Source organism: Rhamphochromis longiceps, linkage group LG8 (genome assembly GCF_057381845.1).
Source record: "Rhamphochromis longiceps isolate RC_006_pf linkage group LG8, R_longiceps_female_GT1.1, whole genome shotgun sequence".
Taxonomy (NCBI): Eukaryota; Metazoa; Chordata; class Actinopteri; order Cichliformes; family Cichlidae; genus Rhamphochromis; species Rhamphochromis longiceps.
The window spans coordinates 31,173,022-31,185,686 of record NC_140564.1 but is presented as its reverse complement, the minus strand read 5'-3'; the positions used below and the strand labels follow the sequence as shown (position 1 = coordinate 31,185,686).

The 12,665-nt window shown below is 42.3% G+C and overlaps 1 protein-coding gene across 3 annotated transcripts in view; it reads right to left on the bottom strand.

Moving 5' to 3' along the window:
- The window catches only part of LOC146664033 (rho GTPase-activating protein 44-like), a 99,700-nt gene that overhangs the window by 10,921 nt on the left and 76,114 nt on the right, over positions 1-12,665 (bottom strand). For 2 of the 3 annotated variants that reach the window (XM_085417038.1, XM_085417037.1), the window contains exons 14-16: positions 9,798-9,911; positions 8,840-8,931; positions 8,544-8,724 (exon numbers count right to left, since the gene is read on the bottom strand). In XM_085417038.1, the coding sequence (XP_085273164.1) occupies positions 8,544-8,724; positions 8,840-8,931; positions 9,798-9,911 (387 nt within the window). Of the gene's footprint in view, positions 1-616; positions 1,151-1,902; positions 2,095-4,226; positions 4,245-8,543; positions 8,725-8,839; positions 8,932-9,797; positions 9,912-12,665 lie in introns of all 3 variants that reach the window. The other variant, XM_085417039.1, reaches the window with a different exon arrangement.

Below are 12,665 nucleotides of genomic sequence, written 5' to 3'. Positions count from 1 at the left end.
AGCAGTGTGTACTTCCTCCCTCTTTTAATGGTTGCTGGTAATCAGCTTGTAGATGGGTAATGCAACCTTACATAAGGGGAAACTATTTATTCTCTATCAGTGCAAATATGTATAAAAAAAGCAAAATAGGTCCCCTTTAAACTCATATGAACATGTTGCTGTAAACCAAAGCAGATGTTTTTTGGGGTTTCCTTAAATATCAAACAGTGCTGTTTTGCTCCTGCATACATCATTGCCTTCGCATTCAAAATCTCACTGACTCATTAACGCTGACTTTTATAATCATTGACTGAAAGCTTTGGATTTCCTTTGTTGCCTGGCAACAGGCTCCTGAATACCCTGCTCACATGGAAAGTTATGGATTGCATACATGGCAGCAAAATTAAAGATGGATGTGATAATGGAATCCTTAAAGCGCTTTGATTTCTATAAGTGACAGCTGCAAACCAAGCGAGTTAATAGGACACAGAGTAGGGTGGCACTGAAGGGAGTTTCTTTTTTTCTTTTTTTTTAAAAATCACCCCTCTCTTGTGCTTCCTTGTCCCTGCGGGGGCCTCTCCTTACTTGTGTGTGATTTGTGTTAGTGGGAGCGGGTTGAGCAGGGCTCTGTATTTACCTCGTCAGCTTGGCTCCTCTCTCCCGGCTACAGGCACAGGCTGCCCATGGAGGTGGAGCAGGGAGAGGGGTGCTGGGGGTTTTCGGGGAGCCAAGGAAGAGATCGTGACGAGTGAGAACGAGCGGGGGTTTGATGTAAAGGGAGGAGCCATTCGTTTCGGACGGGGGCCCATGCGGAGCAATAGACGGGGAGGCCGGTTTGGGCAGATGCAGGGAGTTAGGTTTGGGGTTGGAGTTGACGTCAAGCTGCTGAGGGGACGGGCACAGGGAGTGAGGGAGCGGGGGCGGGCTGTACCCAGTGCGGCGGGGTGGAGGGGATGGGCCAGGGGGCACAGATTCGGGGCTGGGGGCAACGGGACGCATACCCGGAGGTGTTCGGGTGCGGAAATGGTGGTGAGGGAGCGAGTAGGAAGAGCAAGAGGAGGAGGAAGAGGAGGAAGAAGAGGAAGAGGGGTAAGGGGGAGGCGGCCTCTCCTCCTCTGGGGAGGGGTAGGCGTAACAGGAGTCCGACCAATTGGAGGATGCATCGTCTGAACTGCAATGATAGAAATATCAGTGATTCAAGCGGATGAATTCATTAGTTCTAGGACGAGGGATGTGTGGATTTGAAACTTTACGTTTGGTCCATAACGAGGGAAAAATCAGGGGAAAAATCAGGTGAGGAGTAATCGTTGTTGGGACAGTGAAGTGAAGGCTCCAGGAGGGGAAGAGCACAAAGAAAACAAAATAATAAAACAGAAAATCAGCCACCTCATCCATTGCAGGCTCCTGCGACAATGGACCGTTATGCTGCTAATGATGCTCGGACTGATGGCAAAAGAAAAATAGAGATGTGATCCATGCACATGCAGCAATAAATAGTTTTCTACTGAACTGTGGATGAACCTTTCAACACATTTTGGTTAAACCCAGCCCTAAGTAGAAGTGAAATCTTCACATGATATGCAGTATCACCACTCAGGCAGAAAATTAACTCCACGCGTGACTCAGGAAATTCAGGGGGTGAGGAGATGTTGAAATGAAAAGAAGTTCTAAATGACATGCCTCATCAGGGTGGGTTCACACAGAGGTGAGGATGAACGACAGACAAGAAAACAAGGGGTGGAGGTGGGGTGGGTGGGGGTTGGAAGGGGCAGACAGCGCAGTTCGGGTGTCATTTGCAGGGCGCGGCAGCAGACGCGGTGACGAGCGAGCAGCGGCAGCAGGTGTGTGTGCGGGCGTGGAGCAGGAGTAAAGGAGGGGTGGGGAGGTGAAACAGGAGGACGGGTGGGGCCACAACTGCCTTACCTGGCTCGGTCGCTGCTAGTGGGAAGAGGGGTGGGGGAGGGGGAGGCTGAGAATTCCCCAGGCTGCTCGGGGATGAGCGCGTCAATGGGTGGGGTGGGGGGGTGCACACTCGGTGGCGTGGACAAGGATTTACGCGTAGACGACGATCCCCTGCGCGACACCCAAGTAGTGTCCATCACCCTGACACCCATGCTGCAGTGGGACAGAGATGCACAGCCAATCAAGTCAAAGGGCGTGTTTGTCTGTGTGTAGTTCAGGGGTCAGGTTTCCACACCCAAAACACATCATCCGGGGGGTAAAAGGGATCGGCTTTCCTGTCTCTCATTTATATCAGTGCATTTAAAAAAGGCCGACCCCAGACGAGCAGGTAGGGTCGCTCAGCTTCACTCACACGATTCCCAGCATGCAACAACACACATTCTCCTGCAACATGATGGAAAATAACTAATATATATTTTAAATAACTCAACAAACAAAAATTAGTTTGGATGAAACAGGATGTGCGTTTCCGTCCTTTTCATTTTAAGTGCAAATCAGCAGAATTAATTGATGGCTGCATGCAAGTGGAAACGTCCAGGACTAAGGAAATGAGGCCAGAGCAGGACTTCGCGAAGCAGTGTGTGACATCACAGTTGCTACATCCATCTTTTCCACTGTCTCCTGATGAGAACGGTATGTTGTTTCAGGGCTTCAACTTATATATAATTCAGACGGCTGGTGCTAATCCAGTGAATTTTGCAGGGTTTTTAATGCATTTATCCCACTGTGGGCTTGATTCTGCTAACTGAAGAAAACAGTCATTGTCAAACTAATTAATTACACATGTACTTTCCTGTGTCATTAAAACAGAATTGATCGATCTCATATAGGTCTCTTGGCTGTCTAGAGTTTGAGGAAGATCGATGCCACACTTAAGGTTTGTCAATTCTTCTTAGGGTTTGAGGTAGTTTAACTTAATATGGCACAAAGTCTGTTGAAACAGCAGGCCCAAGGTAACTAAATCCACCCACCACTCCCTTCTTAGCTGCTCTTCTTCTGTATAAAACCAAATGTGGTTTTATGTATTTTATATCTAAGGTGACCCTTGCCTGGAAACAAATGCCTATAGAAAAAAAAAGAAAAAAATGTAATTGAATTCAAAAAATGAAAGAAATCTACACAAGCCAAGCCAATACAAACAAACAAAATAAATAAATAAAAATAAAAAGATGGATATGAAAAGATATGAAAGTGAAGCCAATGCATCAGACCTGCATTCTTTCAAATGGCCAGCAGGAGGCAACTCTTCTGGATCCAAACAGAAGTCAGATTCTATAAAAGTAAAACCTTTCCTCGCAAGTTTATGCTTTGAATCACTTTGTTTCTTAGCAAATACAGCATTATGTTGTAAATGTTGGCCCTATTTAAAGTAAACTAGAGGAAAACCTTGGTACATTACCTACTGTACTACGTGTGATGTCAAGGTGGCTACTTTAAAGTCAATAACTGTCTCAAGTTGGATACTTTGTCTATACACTTACCATAAGCACACAAGTATACTACTACTAGTGTAGTAGTAGTGTTGTCTTAAATCAAACACAAAAGTAAACTTTTCAGGGCGATGCTGCAGGTCATAAATCACTAAACCTCCTGAGTTTTCCTTTGTTTAAAAGAAGTATCCTCTAATGAGTCTAAAATGCGTTTTGGACAAATGAATATTAGAAAGAAAAATTCCATCACATGTAGACAGCTGACTCCGGCTGATGGAGCAGAGCTGTGCTGGAGGGCTGATCTAATTCGAAAAGCTTTTTATTTAATTACTGAAAGGCTGCACACTGTATAGATGGTTGACCACAAGCAGCAGACATCCCCCTACACAATCTGCACTTAGACAATAACACAGATAATGCAAGGTCAGTAAAAAGTATAGTGTTTTACCCCAGCTAAACTAACTGGCTTCCATTTCAAACAGATTACCACAAAAACCCCTCAATTAGTACGATAAGACAAAAACAGTAACTGTAACTATGCAGTCAGGTGAGATAAGCAACAAGAGACTATTGTATCCACAGGCTGAACGAGTCAGTTCAGTATCAGAAACTGCAAAGATGCCTCTTACTTATGTAAACAGAGAGAAACAGGCCTGTTTATTCATGTCCCCCCACTCTGCTGAGACACTGAACTACAGGAGTCCAAATATATAATTTCACACACACCCCTATGAAGCAATACACACTCAGACACATGACAAATGAGAGACAGCTCCTTTCAACGTGCAGCTGAGACGAACAGATGATGAACAGAGTGACATGAGGATGAGTGGAGGAAAAGGAGCTATACCGTACCTTTGTATCTTCCTAATGCTGCAGTGTTAAAACAGAGACAAGCACAGTGAGGACACGAGCAGAGACCACAAAAGACTCATACGCTTGGACTCGATAATAGCATTGTTATCAAAGAAGTGAAACAGGATAACGCTTTAAGAGAGGAGAACAGTGAAATATTGAGGCCATGTCGAAAACTAAGGAGGAATTTAGCTATAATCAGGTCAATGTTTCCCTGCTGGATACAGTAAAATCCCCCAAAACATGCGAGAGGTTTCCTGCAGCTGCAGTGAGTCTTTAGTAAGTGTGGTTTCTCTGCAGTGGTAGAAACACAAAGTAAAAATGACTGGCACTTTGTCTTGACATTCCTTTTTGTTGGTCTCTGATTGAGCAATAACAAGCATTTCTACTGATATTACCAAGCGTGTACACACAGCCTGGGAAGAAACAGGTTTTATGAAGGATCTTTCAGTGAGTTTTGCACAGACTTTCACTCCCAGTCACAACCAGCAGTGATTTAGTGTAGTTCACGATAAAGGACGTGTTTCAACAGGCAGCATTTCTGAACTCTCAACATCTGTTTTCTATAGAAATCCAGCCTATAGTCAGACCCTTTGGCAAGTCTTTGAATATCAATTCTTTCATCAAAATCAAGAAGTGAACAAGATTTATATTACCAACATTAAATATAAGGGTGGCAGAGAAAACCTTACCAAAGATGGTTTTGTAACCCATAGCAATGATTTGCTATAGGTTACAGAGACTCTAATGAGGCATCAGTCTTTCTTATCGGTTTACACGAAATACAGATGTTATTTTGAGATTTTTGTAACAGTTTTCCTAAAAATGAACAACTTTCCCAAAAGATCCCAACAAGTCATCAAACATCAGTAGGGGTTAAAGTGGGATTTGGCAGGTGGAGGAGTCCTAAGATCTGCTGTAATAGGGCAGCAGGAGACTTAAAAAGGCATAAAATCTCTATGGATTTAACCAGCTTCGTCATACATTATATATAAGCAGATGTTAGAAGAGCCATCATGGCTGCTCTCCAACCCCTGGCCAGTATGAAGCCAGTATAAAGGTGGAATGTGGAAATGTTGCTAAAGAGCATCACCAGCTTAAAGGACTTCAAGTAGTTCTTCTGGGAGCAAATCCTGCAACTTGGCAGATAGCATGAAGTACCTCTATTTAGACCTCAGGAGAGTGAATGAGTCCTAAAACCTGGAATGAGTTAGCATTTTGCACTTCAAGTTCCCTGAACTCGCAGGCAGTGGGTTCTAAAAATGTTCATTTTTTTTTAATGCTTTAATACATTCTGTAGTAGTTTTTGTAGCTCTGAACATGTTTTTGTTCTATTGCAAAAGATTACGTAGTAAATACCTGACTCATGAAATTTGAAGCTTTTACTTCAGGAGATAAACGGCTAAACAAGCAAAATTAACATTCAGGATAATTGCGGTGCACATAGAAGCTTAGTGGTGGTGATTTAGCATTAGCGTTGCACTTCTTGTGATTGATTCAGTGATTGAGTGCTATCAATCAGGTTGTGTTGTGTAACAAAACATAAGTATCATAAGTCTAACTAGTCTAATGGAAGCCCCACCCACCTGCTGTTCAGACCTTCTGTTTGTGTGGCTCAGCCAATCAGAAGAAAATGGTTGGAGCTCAAACTGTGAGTTTCAGACAGAGGATGAAGAGAAGGGCTGTAGCAAGGCTGAGGTAAGACATACTAGGATTGTTTTGAATTGTGAATCATGCAAAGCTACTCCAGGAGAATCCAAAAATAAGATTACAGGGCTGGAAATGGCCGTAATAAGTGCCCTTTAAACTTACACTTTTAACATTAAGTGAATATAATGATTGTTGCTTTTTAATCCAAGCTGGGATCTAATCTGTGCTATCAGTGTCAAAGAAGAAGAAGAATGTTGGGCTATTTGTCTAATCATCACCTGCTCTCCCAGAGTTGCAGAGAAGTGCCGCAAGTTTAGTATCTAAATATTAATTAACTTATTAGACTGACATAAATTAAGTAAGAAATTAAAGAGGACTCATGTAAAAGCAGACTTTCTTTTGGTGGAGCAACAGCCTTTGGTTCTAAGGACTGTTTCTACTGAAAGTTGAGCTCTATTGATCCGACCCACACAGTCCAGGTTTAATTAGTCGGGCTACTTGTGGCCCCTGGGCTGCAGAGCTCAGGCTCCCCTCAGGCCCTGATAAGACCATGGGTGTATTAAAGCATTAGAGAAAGACACTCAGATTCAGACAGTGAAAGAGAAAGAAAGCGATTGACTGGTTTTCAGCTAATCCCTCTTCACAGTTTGAGGATTGTCGGATTGCTCATTTCACAGACTAAATGTCAGCTCACCCTCAGTCTTTTTCTTTCTCACTTCCAGATGTCTCAGTGAGCTGCAGAGAAAAGTTATGAGGGCAGGTCCTGTAGATAAAGAGTGAAACTGTATCGTTTTCTGTCCACCTCAGAGTGAAACTGAGCTTCTCACTGAGGTCACTTCTCACGGCAAACTTGTGTAATCGTTGGGGAATTTTCCTTCTCTTACTTCACACGTCCAACCCTGTCAGGAAGCAGTCGTGTGGAAAGTTTATGAGCCTCAATGTGGCCTTGTGTAGAAAAAATGTCTCTAGCTGTCAGTCAGCTGGATGACAGTGTACGCAGAGAAGACTGCTAATTAATTCAGAGACAGGTTTAAACAGGTGGAATCAGTGGAAGTTTTAGACGAGAAAGTTTTATTTAGGGAGTCAGTCTGTGCACATATAAACCGTTTATATTTGCATATTAAATTCATGCTGCAACAGACACCCACCAGCCACTTTATCAGGCACACCTGTTTAACTGCTCATTAATGCAAATTATCTCATCAGCCAATCATATGGCAGTAACTCAATCTATGCAGACATGGTCAAGATAATCTGCTGAAGTTCAAACCAAGTATCAAGAAGAAAGAACAAAATTGTGACTGGCTGACAGAGAAGCTGGTCAGAGTATTTCAGAAACTGATGATCTTCTGGGATTTTTCCACACAACCATCTCTGGGATTTACAGAAAAAGACCAAAGACAAAAAATATCCAGTGAGCGGCAGTTCTCTGGGCAAAAATGCCTCGTTGATGCAAGAGGTCAGAGGAAATCGGCTAAGTTAGCCTGAGCTTATAGAGAGGCAACCATGAGAGACACAGAAGAACATCTCTGAACTCACAAAAGGTCAAAGCAGACTGACTCTAGCAGCAGACCACACCAAGAACAGGAAACTGAGGCTACAATTTACATCAGCTCATCAAAATTGGCCAATAGAAGAGCAGAAAGATGTGGTCTGGTCTGAAAAGTCTTGATTTCTGTTGCAACTTTGCAGTAAACAGCACAAAAGTACGGCTCCATCCTGCAGGTCAGGCTGCTGGTGGTGTAATAGCGTTATTGGCACACTTTAATTCCCTTAGGACCAATGGAGTGTCATTTAAACGCCACATCATACCTGAGTATTGTTAATGATCATGTCCATCCCTTAATAATAGATGTCAGGTCACAAAGCTCAAATAATCTCAAACTGGTTTCTTGAACATGACAGTGAGTTGATTGTACTTAAACGGCCTCCACAGTCACCAGATCTCAATCCAGTAGAGGACCTTTGGTGTGCGGTGGAACGGGAGATTCACATATTGGATCAGCAGGAACTGTGTGACTCTATCACGTCAGTATGGACCAAAATCTGAGGAATGGTTCCAGCACTTGGCTAAATCTATGCCTTTAAAAATGAAGACAGTGTTGCAAGAAAAAACAGGGTCCAACCGAGTAGTAGCAAGGTGTACTTAATAATGTGGCTGGTGAGTGTATATTCTGTACTAACCTACACTTTCATAACTTGCCCAAGCCAATCTTTCCAGATCTGCAGTGACTAAAAGTACACTGTAACCCTTCTCTCGCTTGTTTCTAAGATTATGTGCATTCTTACTTTAAAAACAGTATTGGGATTAGGCCTAATGTACTGATACTTGATTTTAAGGCCGATATCAATATTTGGCGATTTAAAAATCTAATATATTTGTTATGTGCAGTTATCTATGAATCTATGACAGTACAGCTTAAAAGTAATCTTGTTCTGTGAATTATTTGTTTACGTTCTGCTTGGATCTGCTGATTGTTGTGTTTCAAACATATATGCTGCCAGTGGGAAGTTGCAGAGAGCTTTCTGAAACAAATCATACAAGATCAACTCTCATAATTTTCAGCCGTCATAAATGCCAGTACCAATATCCGCAAATAGCTAATATCTGCCAACATATCGGTCGGGCTCTGAAATGCATCGCTAAGAGACACAGAAGAGTCATACCCGTCCTTCTTATAAAACTCCAGCATCATGTTGTCTGTGGCGACGCTGAGCGGCCGCCGGCTCTGGTCGTTCTGCTTGCGATCCATCTGATCCATATCTGGAGACGGCATCGAGCTGTAGTTGGCGTTGTGGTTGGTGTGGACGGGGCTGCCGTAGTTTCCTGTGACATTGAACTCGATCTCTAACGAAGACAGAAGAAAACAGGAACAACTCAGTATTTTATTTTCTAAAATGCCATTTTAAGACTTCAAGAACAAACAAAGCAGGGCTGTTTCCTCTTCTTTTTCCCTCCTCACCTCCTGGGAAGAACCAGTCGGCGTGCTGGATGATGGGCTCGATGATGCCGACGATCTGTAGGGAAACTGTCGTCATCATCTCCGTGATGTTCCTGGAGCAAACGGAGAAGACACACTTTTTTTTAATTGGGGGGGGAGAAGTGTCTGTCTGTCTGTAAGAATTTCACACAGAGGGTGATTAGCACATTTTCATGATATTACCAAAGCATTAAAATGAGAAAATTAAAATCATTTCAGAACTGTGGGCTATTAAAGTACTAATTAAAAGTTAAGGGGGATGACGAGTTTGTAAGATTTACACAGAGATATAAAAGGAGACGTCCTTCACCCTTCACCCTATTCAAAACTGCCAAGTCATCATCTTTCTCCTAAATATATACGGTATAATAACAGCAGTCTCCTATGGATGAAGTTGTGTGTCTGCAGGCCTTTTTGTTAGTAGCAGCCCATGTTTTTTGATTAAGGAAAAAGAGGAAGAGAAACTGAGCTGCAATGAGAGAATCCCTTTGAGTCCCTCCATTCGTTGTCTGCCACCTTTAATCATCAAGTTACTGCATGAAAAAGTGATTTTAAGGGCCGAGCAGGAGGCAGTGCATGATAAAACCTGCAGCAATTACAATAAAACTAAAATGACTTCACTCGCTTGCCTCTAATTAAATCTGGCCCTTGCTTTTGTTTGTTTAACTTCATAATTAAATTGTAACTGCAAGTCATGGTATAGAAGGTATCTCAGCACATGCATAATTCATGATGTGAAAATATTAGGATGAGATAGCAGGATGAAATAAGTGCACAATAATAATCAAATCAAACACACGGCACAACTCTTCCTCTCATCATGAGCTGATTTGTTTCCATGGTTCACTGGTACCAAGATCCAGCATTTTGTGTTCAGTTATGATCACACAGAAGAGGATAAGGTAACAAGCCACATGTATATGCATCTGCTATAACTTACCCATCATTCTGAGTCCACAGCAGGTTGGGTCCGAGGACAATAGCAATGTTTCCAGGCGTCATCTTGTTCACATCCTGGTAGTCAGTCAGTTTGGACAGGAATTTGATTAAATACCTGTTAATTAAGGTGCAGAAAACAGATTATTCAATAAAAACAGAATTTAAATGTACATTCAACCTCTCTATCTAAACATTTAGACCATGAAACTGTTACTACTATAAATATTCTGATAGCTGTCATAGGGCGAGAGGCGAGGTAAACCCTGGACAGGTTGCCAGTCTGTTGCAGGGCTAACACACAGAGACAGACAACCATTCACGCTGGCATTCATACATATGGGCAATTTGGATTAATCAATTAACCAATCCCCACAAGCTGCATGTCTTTGGACGGTGGGAGGAAGCCAGAGTACCCGGAGGCAACCCACGCAAACACAGGGAGAACAAACTCCACAGAGAAAGACCCCAGCCTGATGGCGGAATTGAACTCAGGACCTTCTTGCTGTGCGGCAACAGTGCTAACCACCGTGCCGCACGCATTTGGAAAAAATGTAAAACAAAAATTAAACATTACTAAAGCAAAATTATTATTTAATCGTTTAATTTAAAATAAAAACACCATTTATAAATCAACATTTTAAAATGAATTATTAATCCATTAATAAATACTTCAAAAATGAATTTCACAAAAAAGTATTAAACTCTCAATAAAAACCTCATTTCAAATTCCAAATTTAAAAACTGATTTTCACAATCTTTTTCCAAAATCTCAAGCAATCCAAATTAGCCACGAGGTGTGACTTAAGGAGCTCACTGATTGGCTGGCTGTCTCGATTTTTCTACACTGCTGTTTTGTGCTCATAGCCTTGCAGCGCGTGTGTGTGCTTGTATAAAGGCCATTCAGCCTCAGTATTTACACTCTACCCAACACGGATATATGATGAACGAAGGGTGTGCGCCTGTGGACTCACCCTGACCACCTGTTTCAGGTAACGTGCTAACACGGCTAACGCTAGCGTCACCGCATGTTAGTGAAGAGTTAGGGGCGTGGCTGTTTTGACTGATTGGTGCTACTTGGTTGTAGTGATGGGATTTCCGACTCTTTTTAGAGAACCGATTCTTTCGGCTCGACTCACTAAAAAGAGCCGGACCTTCAGGTTGTTTTGCTGCTTTAATTAATTTATATATGTTTATATATAAATATATATGGTGGCCCCTAGAGACAAAGCACGTACAAACTCCAAAACACATTTCTAGCGTTAACTGAACTTCCAAAACAGAGCTACCTAGAGCACTTAAATTACACAATTGAAAGCATACGTGTATTGTTTGTGTATTTATGCACAAGCATTCATATATACTCAAATAATTAAAAAAAAAAATGTTCATTTACCTGTTACTACCAAACACCAAATCCGGTAGTTGGTACTTCCTGGCTTGTGTAGCCACTAGGTAACAAAAGCTCAACACTGCCCCTAGCATCCTGGAGCACTTCTGTTGTGTTTGTACATGTTTTGGAGTTTGTACGTGCTTTGTCTGTAGGGGCCACCGTAAATATTTATTCACTCCACATAAAATGTAAAATGTAATAAATAAATCATATAATACAAAAACCAATTATTTACATTTCAACTTTTAACTATTTAAATTTTCAGCTTTTTCCTTTTAAACAAATTTAAACACTAAACACTGCAAACCACAACACAATTAAATATAAATATGAAAAAATATAAAAACAAAAAGAAGATGCACATTCTCTTTCATATGGGCCTGCATCAATAAACTTTCTGAATCCTTTATCATCTGTAACTGAAAATAGTTGTGGATGATTACTATACCTTTTTAATATGACGTTGTTGTCCCTGGCTCCCTCCCGCTCTGTTCCTGTGCTACTGAGTGTAACTATTGCCCCTCCCCCCTCTTCCCAGCGCAAAGCACAAGGCTCGCGTGCGGAGTGAAGCGGAAAAAAAGTGCGAGAGAGAGGGCGAGAGAAAGAAAGGAAAAAAAACAAAACACGACTCCCAATAAGGAGCCGGCTCGCGTCGTTCACTTCAAAGAGTGGGCTTTAAGAGCCGTTTCATTTGCGACTGACACATCACTACCTGGTTGTGATACAGGCAGCTGGAGCCAACTGAGATGTGCTAACCCCACCTCTCCTTCAACTTTGTAAGCTGGACCTCGTTTTGATGCCTTTTGGAGCACCTTAAAGAGTTTCTGTGCGGGTTTCAGTTTTGGTGTATTAGCATTATATTAGCCTATATACATGTTTCTGCGCATTTATGGATACAGCTGTATCCTGCATGCTGGCATTTGCTGATAAGTTAGCAGTCCACGCTCTCTTCCAAAATATGATCACTTCTGGCTCAAAAAAACATAATGATGGCTACATCCATCCCAATATGTTCCGGTCAGTTTCAAACAGCAGATACTGTAGTGTTACAGCTGCAGTCTGAATGATAACTGCGTGCCTGCTGAATGCACAAACCACACTGAGTCAAAGCTTATTATTGCAGCCAACCATTTCTGTGTCTGATGTTTTCAGAAATGGATGGGCTGGTGGATGTCTGTAGCTGAGCTGAATGACTCATCCAGAGCTGAACATCAGGCCGCTCATCACGGCAAACAGCAATCATCTGGACAGGCCTGACAGGTCTCTTCAGAGGAGCACCGTCTAAAAATACGACGCATTTGTGCGATTCGATGATGATGCTGACAAGTGCCGCTGCACCTCGCTCTCCTCATTTCTGTACCATCACTTCCTCTCTTCCCTTTCTCTGTCAGGCCTTTCCACTTTCTTCTTTTGATCAGGAGACAAGCCTTTCAGCATTCTGCATTTAATCCAGCAGCCAACACCTGGGATGCAACGCCT